Below are 13,564 nucleotides of genomic sequence, written 5' to 3'. Positions count from 1 at the left end.
TCATTATTGTTTTGTCTGGTGGGAGGCTTCGGCCGTGGCTAGGATACCACCTTGCGATTAAACGTAAGCTTATAGAAAAGTCCTATTATAGTATAAAGGACTACGTAATCGATAAAAAAACTTGGCTGTGAATTATTAATTATTGCTCTAACCAAGTTGCTCTTCTAATAATTTTAAATGACATTGTGAGATGGTGATAACAAAAAAAAACACCCGGCTAAGTTTGTTGTGGGGTTCTTCTTAGACCAGAACATGTTTGGAACCTTCGTAGGTTCAGTTTTGGGTTTACGAATATGGTTATCGCCATCATCTCACCACCGTGTAATTCTTATGTAATGTACGCATCAAAAGTGCCACCTATGGGCCTACTCGAATAAAGTTATTTTTCACTTTGACTTTGACTTTGTCATTACGATTTAGTGTTACGGTGCGATGTCGCGTACAAACCGATTAGGGTATGGCTACCATACTCCCTAATAGGTTAGCTCGCTACCGTATTAGACTGCATCATCACTTACCACAAGATGAGATTGCACTCATGGCCTAGCTTGAAGTGGAATTCAAAAAAAATGTACTGTAAACATTTTTCATGTAATGTTAAGCACCATATATGCCATCTGTGGGCCGGGCCTACTTGAATAAAGACAAAAAAATTTTTGTTTTTGACTTAACAGCTAAGATTTCAGTCAATCAATCAATCGATCAACCAATTTTATTTATTTACTGATACAGGTGAAAAAGATGTTACAGAAAAATAAAAGTAGAAAATTCTCGCAACTACTTCGTTGTTGGTAGGTTTATTGTCTCGCTTACTTGCGAGCGACTATGAACTTTACGGCGTTAGTAATAAGGTTTGTTTTTATCATAACTTTTGTTTTCTTAGGAACAACCAGCTGCCCCCATAGAGCCCATAGTGGCGTCGCGGCCGCCCGGCGTCATAAAGTACGAATGCGAGCAGACCTACCACGACAGCATGCATATGCATAATGGTAAGAGTCCATTTATTTAATCTGCTTCGGTGTCTGCATGCGTACCTTGATAAAAAAAGAAGAAAGGCACAGGTGATTAGCCATACAGCCTTTGTAATCTGTATGCGTCAATGGAAAAAAAAAAATTATTTCATTTGTATTTATTTCATCAAGAATTACAAAATTGTTTGTATGTTTAATTAAAAGGTTGTAAAACATGACATGCATAATGGCGAGAGTCCATTTATTTAATCTTCTTCGGTGTCTGCATGCGTACCTTGATAAAAAAGAAGAAAGGCAAAGGTGATTAGCCATACAGCCTTTGTAATCTGTATGCGTCATTGGCAAAAAATTATTTATTTCATTTTTATTTATTTAATCGAGAATTACGAAATGTTTTGTATGTTTAATTAAAAAGTTGTAAAACATGAGTTTTTTCGTCGCCGTCAACAATCATTGGACGGGTATAACTACATTTCAAATTCTAAAATATACTCGTACAACGTTTTGCCACCACTAGCTTTTTGGGATGTCGAACCAATTTATTCTACGTAATCGATAAAAAAGCTTGGGTCTGAATTGTTGCTCTTCTAATAATTTTAATTGACAATGTGAGATGGTGATAACAAAAAAAACACCCGGCTAAGTTTGTTGTGTGCTTCTTCTTAGACCAGCACGCGTTTGGAACCCTTGTAGCTTTAGTTTTAAGTTTACGAATATGGTTATCGCCATCATCTCACTACCGTGTAATTCTCATGTAATGTACGCATCAAAAGTGCCACCTATGGGCCTACTCGAACAAAGATATTTTTGACTTTGACTTTATGTACGTTAAACAAACATATACATGTATCTAATGTACAAAACATGCTAATTTTTTTTAAAGCATAGAAGTACGAGCCCGATTTAAAAACGCTGGAGTCGAAAGCGCAAAGCGATCTTAAGTCGGGTATTGGGTCAACCTGCATGCCTGATAGTTCTCAAAGGAAGGTGTGTGGAGTCCACCAATCCGCACCGGGCCAGCGTGGTGGACTACGGCCTCAACTCCTCCTCATTGTGGGAGGAGACCCGTGCTCTGTAGTGGGCCGTTAATGGGTCGACGATGACGAAATAAACATATGTTCCACAGTGGAGTACAATGCGCGATCTCAAATTGCACCGCCCCACGTGCCACTCCTCCAGCCAGCGTTGGACATCAATGCACCGCACTCCAGCCACGCGCTACTACAGGTAACTAACTTACTACTATATACTCACTATTATGCAACGTGTAACGAAAACCTATTGAAGTATGCATAATTATATTTCATAAGGAATCACCCTGTAAAGCCTGTTTGTATTACTACTTCTTTCGATGATTCTGTTTTTGTTACATTTTAAATGTTGTGGTATACAAATAAAGAGTTTAATAATAATAATAAAGATATTAAATCAAAAGAGGCAAGAATATTAAACTTTTCATAAAAACTAACTCAAAACTTTCTAAGTGTTAACTTGTGGCAACCCTATTGAAGATCAAAGACCGAGACGCGCGTAGCACTTACGCTACGCGACGCGTACCTAATAAAGTGACAGGTGTCACTTGAATTTTGCATGTGATATCTGATATCTGTATCTGATTTATTTCAGTAAAAACTACGGCAATAATAGGTTTACTAAAAAACTATTTATTAGCGTTTCGGTTTCACAGATAAGTCTCCGAGACAGTTAATGATGTACCCCTAAAGCCTTATTGCACACCCAATATTAACGGCCGACTGGTGCAGTGGGCAGCGACTCTGCTTTCTGAGTCCATGGCCGTGGGTTCGATTCCCACATGAAACAAGTTTGTGTGATGAACAAGACTGTTTTTCAGTGTCTGGGTGTTTATGTATATTATTAGTATTTATGTATATTATTCATAAAAATATTCATCAGTCATCTTGGTACCCGTAACACAAGCTACGCTTACTTTGGGGCTAGATGGCGATGTGTGTATTGTCGTAGTATATAAATATATATATTTTTTTATTTTTTAAATATCGGTAGAGAATTATTTTGACAGATTTTAGTAAGGAATATGTCATTGTTATTGTTTGTCCGCAGAGCGCAGTGCCGAGTCCCGGGCCTCGGTTCGGTTTTGGTTCGGGCGATAGAGTGAGACACAACCACACATACAGCGCGCCGCTACCGGCCGAGCGGCCGCCGCTGAGAGACAAGAGAGGTAATGTACCAATACGTATCATTACCTCAGCATATCGACCCGTTACCGGCCCACTAAATGGCGCGGGTCTCCTCGCACAATGAAAAGGGTGTAGGCCGCAGTCCACCACTCTGGCTCACTGCGGATTGGTGGACTCCACAAGACCCTAGGAAAACCCTTCACCTTTGGCGCAAGTGACATTTTAATTGCTTGGAACACATATAACTTAGAAAAGTTAGAATATGCTGGGATTTCAACTCGGCCCCCCGAAAGTACATTTACTATTACATCACATGTTTATAGAACACTCTAGAATAGTCTATGAATCAATATTTGGTAAAACTCACGAAATAGTGAACTAAAATAAAATAACGGAGAATATAATATTCAAATTCAAAAATGTTTTATTCATGTAGACCTAACAATTATGAAGCGTCTATACGTACATGTTACCATTATTGTGTTGGTGATAACTACTTTTGTTGACTTAATACTAAAGCTAGGAGGATGGTTCCAAACGCATCCTGGTCTATTCCCACAACAAACTTAGCTGAGGTTTTTTTATCACCATCTCACAGTCAATTAATATTTATCTGTGAAGCTAGAGCAATTCATACCCAAGCTTTGTTAATCGTTCATGTAATCCAAAATTTCTCAATCAAAAGAAAACTGGAAAACTCAGTGGAAAACTGTTTCTTTTTTGGTTTAAATACCGAGTTAATTCAACCGCCCAAGAGAGACTCCAATGGATGCGATGTGGAGTATACTGTGTGGGGTTGGCACTTTGCTTGCGCGCCGGTTCTCTCAATGAGTATACGAATAAGTTAACTAACACTCATTTTATTATTTTCTTTATTATTTCACAGTACGTCGACTTACGGACGGGAGCACGTCGGATGGCGGCTGCGGGGGGTCGCACCTATCGCGGGACGAGAAACGAGCTAAAGCACTGGGTATGTACTCTATGGGTATGTACATTACAGAGAACAAGTCACGAGTGGCCTACTTTTGTTACTAATAAATATTATGTTAACCATAGATAACGAAGACTTTAAAAAAAAATAGTGTGTGCGTGTTACGCGCGATTTAAGTAAAACCTTTATTATTTTTTTATTGATGAAAGAGTAATGTATTCCAGGGACTCAACCATTTCATTAATATCTCTTTCACATTTTATAAAAATTTTGACTTGTTAAATAGAATAATTTAGAGTAGAAAATTTTAGCTTAGATCAGCACATGTCGATATAACCTTGTCATTGAATATTATAGAATGTCGCAATCGTCAGAAAATTTACTAATATTTTATGTATTACAAACTAATAAATAAACAAGTATATTAAGCAATTTTCAAAAACTTTGTAATTTAAGATATTTTTTCTAAAACTGTTGAATTTTTATTTACTTCGCCATTCACAATTGATCCGTTTGAAAATATTTGAAATAAATAATCCTAATTGATTATTATATTTGCCAGTAGCTGGCGTATAAGTCAAGAAGCGTGGAGTATACGACATATACTTACGACCGATCCAAATTATTATTTTTAAATTGTGGAAACTACACAGACGTCTGACGTAAGCGTTACTTCCAACAGAAAAAAATCTGAGTCGCGCCTAAAGAAGTTTTACTTCAAAAAAATAGCGTGTACTGTCAGTTAAATAGAAAAAGTTATAATGAATCAATATATTTGAAAATCGTTAAATTAAATAAGAAGTATAAACCGCGCCAATAAAGAATGTATTTACAAGAAGCAAACGTTGTATTTGTAATTGTAATTTGTAAATAGCACCTATTTCTTTCGCTAAATATTGTATAGTGCCAGAAAGAGATAGCACGATATCGACTGTTTTTCATAAATCAATTCTTTAATTGCGCTGGCTCAATATTAACATATATTAACAAATAAACTTAAGAGCTAAAACCTTGGGTGTTTACTCTATGGGTACATTACAGAGAGGAAGTAACGAGTGGGTCATATGTACTAATAATTTATAGCATAGAGATTCTAACAGTTACTGTATGTACCATCAATTACACAGAAAAGTGTTATAAATCCATTTTTTTTTTTGGATATATTCAACGTGTAATGGAATTACGAAATAATACTGTTGGATGCATAGGTATATTTCATAAGGAATCACCCAGTAAAAATATTAAATCAAAAGAAACTATTTATTTTTGCATACAAACTAATTCAAAATATTGGCAACCCTGTTGAAGATAAAATACCGAAACGCGCATAGTACCTACGCTACGCGACGCGTATCTAATAAAGTGACACGAGCCACTTGATTTTACTTTTGCATGTGATGTGAGGGCTGTATCTGTTTTTTTTTTCAGTAAAAACTATGGCAGTGGTTTACTCAAAAACTGTTAGGGTTTCGGTTTCACAGATAAGTCTCAAAGACAGAACATAATGTGCCTCTCAAGCCTGTGAAGTATTACTTCCGTTTTAATTTACACGTTGTATAAACGTCATGTTACTCTCCGTTCTTTCAATTAACTCTATGTAAATCATAAAGTCGATTGCTTGCTAGGTTAGGGCGTGAAGTACGGACAAACAAACAAACTAACAGTCTAACATACTTTGGCATTTGTAACATAATTGTAGTATTGATACCGAAAAAAGATTTTTTTCTGTTCTATTAACGCACGCACGACGCAAGCGTCCACTCTAAAAATATAGTATGTGTGCCTTTTTTTCACCACTCCCTCAATATTGGTATCAAATGAAAGGGCTTAACTAGTAGAATAATGTACACTATATTATGTAGGTGGACTATTTATGTAGGCAGTTTTTTAACTTTATAATTTAAGATTTAGTTATTAAGTGTACCCTTTCCTTAAGTTTACCCTATTCTTAAGTTTGCCCTTTTCTTTAAGTTTATTCTTTAAATTTGTCCTCTTCTTAAGTTTGCCCTTTTCATTAACCTTTCCCTCTTTTAATGTTTGTCCTTTCATTAGATTGGCTTTTTTCTTTAACTTTGCCCTTTTCTTGTCTGTCTGGGTGTTTATATGTAAATTATAAGTATTTATGTATGTTATTTATAAAAATATTTATCAGTCATCTTAGTACCCATAACATAAGCTACGCTTATTTTGGGCCTAGATGACCATGTGTATAGTCGTAGTATATTAATTTATTTATTTCTTAAATTTTCCCATTTTCATTAACTTTGCCCTCTTCTTAAGTTTGCCCTATTATTTAAGTTAGCCCTTTTTTATCTTTGCCCTTTTCTTCAGTTTTCCCTTATCTTTAAGTTTGTCCTTTCATTTAATTTGCCCTTTTCATTAACTTTGCCCTCTTCTTAAGTTTGCCCTCTTCTTAAGTTTGCCTTTTGTTTAAGTTTGCCCTTTTCTTAAGTTTGCCTTTTGTTTAAGTTTGCCCTCTTCTTAAGTTTGCCTTTTGTTTAAGTTTGCCCTGTTCTTAAGTTTGCCTTTTGTTTAAGTTTGCCCTTTTCTTAAGTTCCACTCATTCATCCGACAGGTATCCCGCTGGAGGTGCAGGAAATTATTAATCTGCCGATGGATGAATTCAACGAACGCCTGTCCAAACACGACCTGAGCGAAGCCCAGCTGTCTCTTATAAGGGATATACGAAGGAGGGGCAAAAATAAGGTAAGCTTACATTCTATTTTATTTTAGCGTCAGACGCCACCATATTTAAAAGAAATTTAAAAAAAAATAAGCACTTTTGAAACGTCAAGTCTGTCTGTGTGTAGTGACTCTACCACCGGTTCGGAAGGCAGATTCTACCGAGAAGAAGCCGGCAAGAAACTCAGCAGTTGCTCTTTTCCAACATAACAAGTTTGTATTTTACATTTTAACATTCATTTTTCCATCTTGTGAGAGATGAAAGCGGAGCCGGATGCTTCCAAGCAACCTTGTCATTAAAAAAGCGATTCAAATTTCTTGGTAGCAATGTTCTGTTGAGGGCTAAGGATGACAAAAGTTTGCTTGTTCCTGCCAGTCACTGGCATGCGTATGGAAATTCTTTTACAGCCAAGGTAGTTATACTCTGGAATGGATTGCCAAGAGACATTAGACAGTCTTAATCATTAAGCATCTTCAAAAGTCGTTTAAAACTACGGAGTCATAAACTTATATATTTGCTCTGTATGTATTTCTATATATATACTAGCTGTTGCCCGCGACTTCGTCTGCGTTTGATTTTGTTTTTAAAGTATTCAGAATCGCTAAGCCTTAAATGAGTATAGTAGTATATATATATATATAACATGTGACTGTCAATTAATTATAGACAAATAATTTGCAATAAAATACAATTGTGACTATAATTAAAGATCTAAGCTATCCTATCTCTTAAGTTGGACCAGACTGCTCACGGTGTGCCAATTTAATTTAAAATCGGTTAAGTAGTTTAGGAGTCCATCGCGGACAAACATCGTGACAGGAGATTTTTATATATTAAGATATGTATAATATTTCTATATTATTTGCCTTTGCCTATTTTTATTAATACATAACTATAACCTAAAATAAACTATTTAAAAACTAAATAAAATCTAAAACGTCCTCGAAACCACCGCAGCGAGCCACAGTTCCTAAGATGCTGGCAGCATTGCCCCTCTGGATGGACAAACTAATTCGTTGATTAATTAATTTAATAATTTAAAATTTTTATTAATTTAATTCTATATTATTTGTATTTGTATTAGCTATTTATGTATTATTGTTATATACAGTTGATGTAGTTTGACATGACATATTTTTAAAAATTGCAGTATCCCGTTTCCATACTCCTCTTCTTCTTTACGACCGCCTTTGCGCATTTTTATTTCTCTTGTATTTATGTTTTCAATTTATATTATCTTTATCCCTTAGTTGTGTAAAATAAAGAATTTGTCTATCTATCTATCTATCTGTCTACATCATCATACCAACTACCGGCCCACAAAAGAGCGCGGGTCTCCTCCCACAGTGACTCGTTAACCCCCCGTTAAGGCCGTAGTCCACCACGCTGGCCCAGTGCGGATTGGTGGACTTCACACACCTTTGAGAACATTATGTAGAACTCTCAGGCATGCAGGTTTCCTCACGATGTTTTCTTTCACCGTTGAAGCATGTGATATTTGAATTGCTTAAAACGCACATAACTTAGAAAAGAAAGAGGTGCGAGGATTCGGACTCGCTCCCCCGAAAGTGAAGTCGCAGTCCTACCAACTGGGCCAACACCTTGTTTTAATACGTACTTCTTTAAAATTAATTTTTCCATACAAACTTTCATTTCGCATCGCTCATTGCTCGATTCTTAGTATGTTTTTTCTTTTTAAACTTCACTACTCACTACTATGTATTATGTACACGTTTTGTATGTAATGAACGCATCAAAAGTGCCATCTATGTGCCTACTTCGATAAAGAAATATTTGACGACCTCCCTGGCGTAGCGGTGAGCGCTGTGAATTTAAGTGGAAGGTCCCGGGTTCCTTTGGAACCTTTGGAATTTTTTTATTTCTGAATTCTCTCTGGTCCGGTCCGGTCTGGTGGGGGCTTCTGCCGTTTCCGTTCAGCGATCTAGCGTTCCGTTACGATGTCGCGTAGAAACCGATTAGGGGTATTATATACCTGCATCATCACTTACCTCCAGGTGAGATTGCAGTCAAGGGCTAACTTGTAGTGGAAAAAAAAACGTGTGCATACTTATGTACGCGTGTTACTTCTAGTTATATTAAAATCTTTTCAAATTTTTTATCTTTCGCCTTATTCTACGTTAGTAGAAAAAACGACACTAACAATAGAAAAAAGTTATTTAATACTTCAAAAGTTTTACTATAACGCATTATCTAGTTCAATAAAGTTTATTTAAATACCACAAATAAATACAGATCGTGAATACAGTTGTCAGTTCCCACGCAAACATACGTAGATGTCCTCACTTTTACTGCGTCGACTATAGCTAACTTGAGGGTGTCGGTTTTTTGTGACGGTGCGCGCGCGCATCGTAATAATTTACTCTTATAATTATTCCCTAACGCGCCAAATTTTGCCTTTTTGTGTGCAATAGTACAATAGTAAATGAATATACTATTCATCATTGACGGCCGATTGGCGCCGTGGGCAGCGACCCTGCTTTCTGAGTCAAGGCTGTGGGTTTGATTCCCAAAACTGTAAAATGTATGTGTGACGAACATGAATGTTTTACAGTGTCTCGGTGTTTATTTGTATATAAGTATTTATGCGTATTATACATTAAAATGTTCATCAGTAATCTTAGTACCCATAACACAAGCTACGCTTACTTTGGGGCTGGATGGCGATGTGTGTATTATCGTAGTATATTTATTTATTTATTATTCATATGTTCATTCAGGTCGCAGCTCAGAACTGTCGCAAACGGAAGCTTGATCAGATCACGTCGCTGGCGGACGAAGTGCGTACAGTACGCGATAGGAAAGCACGCACCCAAAGAGACCACCACTCGCTCATGGCGGAGAGGCAACGGGTGAAGGAGCGATTCGCCGCACTGTATCGACATGTATTCCAGGTGAGTCAACCGTCGACATGTATTCCAGTTAAGGCAACCGTCAACATGTATTCCAGATAAGCCAACCGTCGATATTTATTTTCAACGAGTCAACCATCGACATGTATTCCAGGCGAGTTCACCATCGGCATGTATTCCAGATGAGTCAACCGTCGACATGCATTCAATGTTAGTTTATCATAGGCATGCATTCCAGTAAAGTCAACTTTCAGACGTCTTCTAAGTCAACCGTTGGCATGTATTCCAGATAAGCCAACCGTCGATATTTATTCTCGTTGTGAGTCAACCGTCGACATGACTGATGACTGATGAATAATATACATGAATACTTGTGATACACAGATAAACACACAGATATTGAAAAATATTTATGTTCATCACGCAAACATTTCCCAGTTGTTGGCATCGGACCTACAGCCTCAGGGTCGATGCGGTCAAACAACATTTCGGTGTGCACAGTAATGAACAATGACCGTTTGTTCCAGAACCTTCGCGACCAGGACGGTAGGCCGTTGTCCTCAAACCAGTACTCGCTCCAGCAAGCAGCTGATGGCAATGTCGTACTTGTACCCAAAATGCAACACTCTGGTGAGATTTCGCATTAATATTTTATTACCACGAGCATGCGATGGTATCCTCTCTGCACCAATTATGCAGAGAGGATATCATGGCACTGCAACACCGGGCTGGTTTTCATCCCGATGTTGTTAATATCCCCATATCCATAAATAAATTAATAATAATAAGATATTTAAATTTTATTTTATATATTAACTTATTGCAGATCACCCAATGAACCGCACCTCGGACGACGATATGGACCGCAAGACAAAGAACTACGAGCAGTGACATCCATTCGCGCACACACAAACAAACAGTCAGACATATTACTAACACATATAAAACAATATGACACCAATACACGAATCGCATTCCTCAAAAACACACCTTTTATATATGTTCACGGGCAAAATTCACAGGGTTTGCCCGGGCAAAGTTGCGAAGCGAAGGCAACAAATAACTGAATGCAACCCAAGCGGCTAATTGCAAGTAAATAAATTTCCCAACACTCATTGTACCACTTTTTATAAATGTTTGCGGCCAAAATTCGCGGGGTGTGCGCATAGAAGTTATTTTCGAAAAAAATCTCTCCCAGCACGGCTAGTGTGGGCATGAGACAATCATATCTTGGAAAAAATAATATAAATTTAAATATAAATTTTACTTATCACAAGTAAGTATATCCCTTGTTAATCGGAGGATATAATTTTTATCTCCCGCCCGTGCTAGCCAGGTATAGAATTATCTGGATTGAAGCAAAATCCCTTTAACCTACATTTAAAAAAAAAATGTAAGTTAGATATCTCAGCTATTGAGAAAGGCATTAGGACTGGTATTGAAGAAAAGTTTGAGAACTCTCCTTAGATGCACTGGGCAAAGTAACTTTGTCCGGGCAAAGTGAAGCTTGTAAATTTAACCGTATTAATATAACTTCAGTTAATAAATAAATTAAAACAACTCAATTCAATCAATTTGGCTGATACTCTTCTAAAATACTCTAAAATATATAGTTTTAGCAGGAGCACTGTCAATTTAACAGGTAACTTTTAGAAATAAAATGGTTTAACTGATATCACTTAAACCCTTTTTTAGTTTAACCTTTGAATTATTTTGATGTTCACTGATTAGTTAATACAAAGTTATATGCGCGTTTTCAAACACACAGTTGAAAACGCGCATATAACTTTGTATTAACAGTGTGCAGTAACGTAGACAGTTTGCACCGAAAAATGTGTTCTTTTCCATAGAATTCTTTATTTCAATTTATTTCATTCAATAAAGTTAATTTGTCAAGATTTCATAAGACGGTCAAAGTGGAATAGGCCCATAGTCAATTGCATGCTGTACATGATAACCGAGTACAAGCAAGTAGGGAAAAGAGAACAAAAAATCACAGCAAAATTGGTGTAGTTTTTGAGGAAAGTGTAAACGCGAGTTTTTTTATTTGCATTCCGTACATAAAAATACTTTCGCCCATATCCGTGATCTTAACATTTACGTTATGCCTTTTATCATACTTTGGTATGTCTATTACTGCTTTGAAGGATATTGTTTTTGATATAGTCAATTTTTCCATTTTTATTTCACAAACAAAAAAACTGATTTGAAATTCAAAATGGAAGATTTTTTTGTGAATACATTTTGCTCAAGTTACATCATTTTTCAAAACTTTTTTATTGCTATGTGATTATAACTTTCGAAAATTGCATTTAAATCTTTATTCGCATTTGAAATATCTGCGATTTTTTTTTTCCAAAAGAAATATGTATTCACAAAAAATGTATTTCACCTTAGCTACCTTAACTAATACCAGTTGGACAATCGCTGGTCGATTTTGTCTTTCCGGAAAATAAATATGTTGCCCTCTGAACCGCATTTTCTACTGTTTGTGGTTTGCAATGATGTTATAAGTAAAAATAGACACATTACAACTAGGCTAATTAGCCAACCTTAGACAAAGATTCTGAATTGGTGAAATTCTCCCTGAGTGAAATAAGTGAGATCACTGAAATGAAAGTAACGGCACTCTTTAATGGGTAAAATTAGTAAAAAGTGAGTTTGAGGATATAGTAAACCTATAAGGCAGGGAGATATAGATAAAAATGCCTTCATATCGTACCGCTACTTTATTAATAACGTGGTCCTCTTATTGCTGAAAACATGGACTATGAGTCAGAGCAAAAGTACTATTATGATCTGTCCGCTGTATTGCATCGTTAACTACGCTTTTTGCAATATAGGGTTACCATACTTGAGCTTTTCTCCTCTAGACGCAGACATACTATCATATTTTGTGTGTGATGTTTGTGTGACCCTAAAATGTCATGAGTAACTTCTTCATGAGAACATCTTGTTTCTCAAAGAGGAGAAGAGTAATCAATAGACTATGGAGGATCTAACCTGTCCACCTCTTTTCACTTACAACATCATTGGTTATATGTATTTATACAACATCGTCAATAGTTTGCGCTGCGGCTTAGACGCGTTTGTAGCGCGTTTGTAAAGCGTTTTACATTCAACTGCGTCTTAAAAATGTCGCCATGTGAAAGGGCATCCTACAAAAATGTATTATAACATCATTTGGAGTAAATGTGTATCTTAAAACACAAGCAATGAATGGAAATGAGTTCTTATAAAAATGTACCTAAGTTTTTTTTTAAAGAAAAATGTTTTTTTTTTTTCATTTAGACTAAAAATTATGATGCTGCACTGACTACTAATACTGAAATGGCTTAAAAAAAGTCATCCTTATGTATACTAATTATGAAATAATAAAAAAAAGAGGAGAATTTTTATAAGTGATATTTGAGCGAAACTTTTTTGTTGGATTAACAACAGTCTTTTATTTTTCTCTTGGAAAAAAAACTTTAAAAAATTGTGATAGAAAAAAAATATTCCATTTTTTTTTTAGTGTCGCATAGGTTTTGATCGAACTAGTGTTCCCTACTAAATCCCTTTGACCTCTTAACCGAGGCTGAAGGAAATAATTGATGTCTTTGACATTGTCACGTTGCAATAAGTAATTTTAGAAGCGATTAAGAACCATGTTTTTTTTTTATGTGTAACATATTTTTTATCTGTAGGTTTATTTATGTATATTAATTATAGCTAAGCTTAGGATTGTTCTAGGTTTAAAATTAAAGGTTTTGTAAAAAAAAAATAATAGTAATACCAATACATCTGTTCGGAAAAGAGTACAAATTAAAAACGAATACGCGATATTATGTAAAAAAAGGTTCTAACTGGTAAATTATGTAGAGTGGACGCGGTTTTTTCGTATACTAGATTTTTTTTCCCTTATTATAAAAAAACACATTTTCAATTCAATTCTTTTCTAACAAATA

General features: G+C 35.9%; 1 protein-coding gene across 6 annotated transcripts in view; it reads left to right on the top strand.

Moving 5' to 3' along the window:
- LOC120635643 (segmentation protein cap'n'collar-like) overlaps positions 1 to 13,564 on the top strand; it is a 166,072-nt gene extending 152,508 nt beyond the window's left edge. For 4 of the 6 annotated variants that reach the window (XM_039906686.1, XM_039906684.1, XM_039906682.1 and 1 more), the window contains exons 15-22: positions 884 to 989; positions 2,098 to 2,198; positions 3,054 to 3,171; positions 4,017 to 4,118; positions 6,640 to 6,770; positions 9,486 to 9,659; positions 10,145 to 10,247; positions 10,444 to 13,564. In XM_039906686.1, the coding sequence (XP_039762620.1) occupies positions 884 to 989; positions 2,098 to 2,198; positions 3,054 to 3,171; positions 4,017 to 4,118; positions 6,640 to 6,770; positions 9,486 to 9,659; positions 10,145 to 10,247; positions 10,444 to 10,508 (900 nt within the window). In that variant the 3' untranslated portion in view covers positions 10,509 to 13,564. The remainder of the gene's footprint in view (positions 1 to 883; positions 990 to 2,097; positions 2,199 to 3,053; positions 3,172 to 4,016; positions 4,119 to 6,639; positions 6,771 to 9,485; positions 9,660 to 10,144; positions 10,248 to 10,443) is intronic. The other 2 variants (XM_039906688.1, XM_039906685.1) reach the window with 1 other exon arrangement.

Source organism: Pararge aegeria, chromosome 27 (genome assembly GCF_905163445.1).
Source record: "Pararge aegeria chromosome 27, ilParAegt1.1, whole genome shotgun sequence".
Taxonomy (NCBI): domain Eukaryota; kingdom Metazoa; phylum Arthropoda; class Insecta; order Lepidoptera; family Nymphalidae; genus Pararge; species Pararge aegeria.
The sequence above is the reverse complement of the archived record's forward strand: the minus strand, read 5'-3'. Positions and strand labels throughout refer to the sequence as shown.